This window comes from Brassica oleracea, unplaced genomic scaffold (genome assembly GCF_000695525.1).
Source record: "Brassica oleracea var. oleracea cultivar TO1000 unplaced genomic scaffold, BOL UnpScaffold00616, whole genome shotgun sequence".
Classification (NCBI taxonomy): Eukaryota; Viridiplantae; Streptophyta; class Magnoliopsida; order Brassicales; family Brassicaceae; genus Brassica; species Brassica oleracea.
Genome location: NW_013617427.1, coordinates 173,738 through 178,823, shown reverse-complemented (window position 1 = coordinate 178,823; position 5,086 = coordinate 173,738). Strand labels below are relative to the sequence as shown.

The 5,086-nt window shown below is 33.7% G+C and overlaps 1 protein-coding gene across 1 annotated transcript in view; it reads left to right on the top strand.

Moving 5' to 3' along the window:
• Positions 1 to 4,337: 4,337 nt before the first annotated feature.
• LOC106319796 overlaps positions 4,338 to 5,086 on the top strand; it is a 1,699-nt gene continuing 950 nt past the window's right edge. The window contains exon 1 of the mRNA XM_013758191.1: positions 4,338 to 4,908. Coding sequence (XP_013613645.1) covers positions 4,338 to 4,908 — 571 coding nt within the window. The remainder of the gene's footprint in view (positions 4,909 to 5,086) is intronic.

The window sequence follows — 5,086 nt, the reverse complement described above, 5'->3', positions numbered from 1 at the left end:
ATTAAAGTTTTAATATTGTGTTCAGAGTTGAAAGAATGATTTTGTTCCTGCCCAAAATACAAAACATCGCGAAACAAATTACACTTGACGGCTGACTTATAGGAACGTTACGGCTGACTTATACCATTCAGATACGTTACGGCTGAGTTATGCATACGTTACGGCTGAGTTATGCTTACGTTACGGCTGAGTTATAATCAAATTATGGTTGAGTTATGCATACGTTATGACTGAGTTATGGTTACTCTATAGTTTAGGATTTGAGGTTCAGATTTTAAAAAAAAATTAAAGTTTTAATATTGTGTTCAGAGTTGAAGGAATGGTTTTGTTCCCACCAAAAATACAAAACGTCGCGAAACAAATTACAATTGACGGTTGACTTATAGGAACATTACGTATGACTTATACCATTCAGATACGTTACGACTGAGTTATGCATACTTTACGGCTTAGTTATGCATACGTTACAGCTGAGTTATAATCAAATTATGGTTGAGTTATGCATATGTTATGGCTATGTTAGGGTTACTCAATAATTTAGGATTTGAGGTTCAAATTTAAGAAAAGATTAAAGTTTTAATATTGTGTTCAGAGTTGAAAGAATGATTTTGTTCCTGCCCAAAATACAAAACATCGCGAAACAAATTACACTTGACGGCTGACTTATAGGAACGTTACGGCTGACTTATACCATTAAGATACGTTACGGCTGAGTTATGCATATTTTACAGCTGAGTTATGCATACGTTACGGCTGAGTTATAATCAAATTATGGTTGAGTTATGCATACGTTATGGCTGAGTTATGGTTAATCTATAGTTTAAGGTTTGAGGTTCAAATTTAAGAAAAGATTAAAGTTTTAATATTGTGTTCAGAGTTGAAAGAATGATTTTGTTCCCGCCCAAAATACAAAACGGTGCGAAACAAATTACACCTGACGGCTGACTTATAGGAACGTTACAGCTGACTTATACCATTTGGATACGGCTGAGTTATGCATACTTTACGGCTGAGTTATGCATATGTTACAGCTGAGTTATGATCAAATTATGGTTGAGTTATGCACATGTTATGGCTGAGTTATGGTTACTCTATAGTTTAGGGTTTGAGGTTCAATTTTAAGAAAAGATTAAAGTTTTAATATTGTGTTCAGAGTTGATGGAAAGATTTTGTTCCCGCCCAAAATACGAAACGTCGCGAAACAAATTACATTTGACGGCTGACTTATAGGAACGTTATAGCTGACTTATGCATACTTTACGGGTGAGTTATGCATATGTTACGGCTGAGTTATAATCAAATTAGGGTTGAGTTATGCATATGTTATGGCTGAGTTATGGTTACAATTCGTGCTTTGTTATAATCAAATGATGAGTTATGGTTACAATACGGCTTTGTTATAACCAAGTACACCAAAAAAGCTTCTAGCATGCTCAAAATTCATCATCCAAACTTTAATTGAATTTAGAAGCCAAAATAGAAACCGGCGAGTCTATAGATTAGGAATCAAGAGACAAATCAGTCGCATAAACAACATATATCTAAAAACTCAAAAATCTGAGACAGATCTATTGCAGTGGTTGTCGTCTTCGATCGTGGTTGGTTAGAGGAGAAGCTTTCTCTCCTCAAGTGTCATGTATGGTGATCCGATATTCTGCTGGTCCCTCTCTCATCGGATTCGTCATTTTACAGAAGAAGAAAGAGTTAAGAGAGAGAGTCTAAGTCCCATCAATTGTAAGAAAATGAGAGAAAGATTTTTGGCCTTTAGATTTCATTTAATCAATGACCATAAATTGCGATCCTTGGAAAAGAAAGATTAACCAATGAGAAAAAAATGTGAGGATAGACAAAAAGATAATTTTGAACCCTTAAATTAAAATCAATCAATGGCCATGAAAAAAAGCAATATAAATTGTAATTTAGTTCTTTTCAATTTGTTTTAAAAATTTCTTAAATTTAAAGAATGTAATTACAGGTTTAAATCAAAATTTAAAATGGAATTTAAAAATTAAAGATTATTATTTTTCTAAATGATTAAAATTTGAGTTTAACTCTAAACTATAAACCTAAACTTTAAACCTAAACCTTAAACTTTAAATAATAAAAAATATCAGATTTAATGTTCAAAGATAAACTTTGTAATTTTTATAACTTTATAATTCTATAGTTTAGGATTAGAGGTTTAAATTTAAGAAAAGATTAAAGTTAGAGTTTTTTAAGTAAGAATTATATAAGTGATTGTAAGAGAACATATATCTCAAGATCAAGTAGTAAAGTCTCAACTTGAAAATTCAAGAAACTATACACATTTAGTTGACTTATATTCACTTGATATTGATAAGATGATCTTCAATATCATTTTTTAAAGTACTTGACTTCAGTTTTCTGATTTTAGGGCATGTTTGAGGTATAGCTGAGTTATATAAACGATACAGCTGAGTTATCTAAACGACACAGATGAGCTATATAAACATTTTCTGATTTTAGGGTATGGTTGAGGTATGACTGAGTTATATAAACGACACGGCTGAGATATATAAATGACACGGCTGATTTATGTAAATATAGCATAAGTCAAATACAAAATACATGGGTGAGTTATGTTTCTTACGTAGAAAACCAAAAATACAGGTTTTCTGCACCATTCTGGTATAACTCCTCCATGTCTCCAAGCTTAATTGAGTTCCTCTGTGTCGTCTCTGCTGAATCCGTCACTTCTTTCCATCTCCTCCACTCTCTTTTTGTTCAATCTTCTCTTTCACTCAGATCTGAAAAAAAAATTTAGATTATCCAAATATGGGTATTAAATCACAAACAAACTTGAATAAATACATCCCACAATTGCTAATTTGGGTGTTTTTTGGAATATATTTGCCTTTTCTCCCCGGAATGCACATTTCTTATAGCTAGGTTTTTGGAGACTGGCGGGAAGTAACTCAGACACAACTGCATATATAAACTATTCGTAAAAAAAAAAGTAACTCATCCACAACATAAATTAAAACTCAGCCGCAAACTCGAAAAACTCAGCAGAGAAGATGATTGGCGATTGCATCGAAGAAGATTTCGTAGAAACGCTTGCGGAGAAGACGATTTCAGTGAAGACGTTATCGGAGAAGACAGTTAGAGAATTTCGAACGGTAAAAACAATATCGACTCAAAAGATTAGGGTTTAAGCGACGAGCGATGAAACTTGTGATTCTTTTTCAACACATGAAGTTTAGTTACAAAGACGATTCATTGTCTTTCTTCTCTTTTGATCAAAATAATTACAGTTATTAATGATGTGGATATAGTAATTAATGACATGAATTTGTTATTTAAAAATGGTTTCAATTAAAAAAAATTAACCAAAAGCCTTAGTTGTAATTTACTAGGAATATACAAACATTCTAATAATTTTTAAAAGATGTATGTTATTTTAGTCATATCCCAACTTTTCCATAACATTCTATTAATTTTCTCAAATTAATATGCAACATGACGCTTTTAAGTTATTTTTTTTTGTTTTCTCATCAATTCTCTCATAGATCTCATACATGTCGCTGATGCAGTTATAAGGAATCTAATCAAGACATCCAAGCAACTTCATAAAAACAGTGGCTAGCCTGAATCAAAGTCTCACCTGAAATCGCTTTTGCCGCAAATGGAGTCAGCCTTTAGCTCAAACAATTCTCTCAAACAATTCTCTCAAACAAGTCTGTGAAAGAAACAATAGAAGAGCTCCAAAAGTATCGGCAAAGCACTAAGCCTTCGCCTCTTATGGAAATACATCTGAAACATTTGAATGAAGTTCCATTTTGTGGGGCTCACAGTTTACAAAAACAATTTATTTATATACATATAGAATATATATATATATATATACACATATAATGTGAAAACAAAATCTACTTTTTAATATGCATAAATTTAAGTGGAAATAATAGCTTTGTGTTATTATGATTTAAAAATGAATAAAATAAAGAAAATATATTACGCTTATAATGTTATTGAAATCAATAACTTTTTTCTTTAAATAAAACATATATTTTTTTGATAAAACAGAATATTTAATCCAAACTAGGTTTTGCTAAAATAAAAATTAATGAAAATATTATTAATTAAACACATTTTTTAATAGGGCTCCAAAACCTGATGAGGAGACTCTGTCTTTGGATATGATTTTCCATAAGTTGGGGGGGGGTCGTGCCTCTTATAAAGCAGCTAAAGCTTTAGCTTTAGGCCACACTAGTGCTTCACTTCCTTAAGACGTCAGGGGCCGTCAAACATTGCTCGATGGCTGTAAAAACAGATGTTAGCAAAGCGTATGACCGGTTGGAATGGTCTTTCAAAGGATGGACTTTTGTAGTACCTGCACAAACTGGCTGATGGAATGCATCACGATAGTCTCTTACTCTTTCCTCCTCAACGATGAAGCAGTGGGTAACATAGCTCCTCAACGCGGTATCTGGCAGGGAGATCCACTCTCGCTTTATATCTTCATTATCTGTGGAGAGATTCTCTCGGGTATTAAAGTACAAGAAGATGGGTCACTACCAGGTATCAAAGTGGCACGAAACAGTCCTAAGATCAACCATCTACTGTTCGCTGATGATACAATGTTCTTCACGAAGACAGATAGTTCAGCTTGTTCTTGCCTTATGAGCATCTTGCACAGCTATGAAGCAGCTTCAGGCCAGAAGATCAATGCTCTGAAATCCTTTATCTCCTGCTCAAGAAAAACCCCTGCAGAGATTCGTTTGCGTGTTAAATCACAACTTGGTATTGATAAGGAGGGAGGGGTGGGAAAATATCTGGGGTTACCTGAGCATTTCGGCCGTAAAAAGAAAGATCTCTTTGCCTCTATTGTTGACATAATGAAGCAACGCTCCCTCAATTGGTCTACTCAATTTCTCTCTACTGCAGGCAAAGCGACAACGATCCAATCAGTTCTATCCCCAATACCATCTTTTGCTATGACATGCTTCGAGCTGCCGGTCAATCTTTGCAAGCAAATACAATCTGTCCTCACCAAATTTTGGTGGGACTCAAAAGATGGGGTGAAGAAGATATGCTGTGTCTCGTGGGACAAAATGACACAACC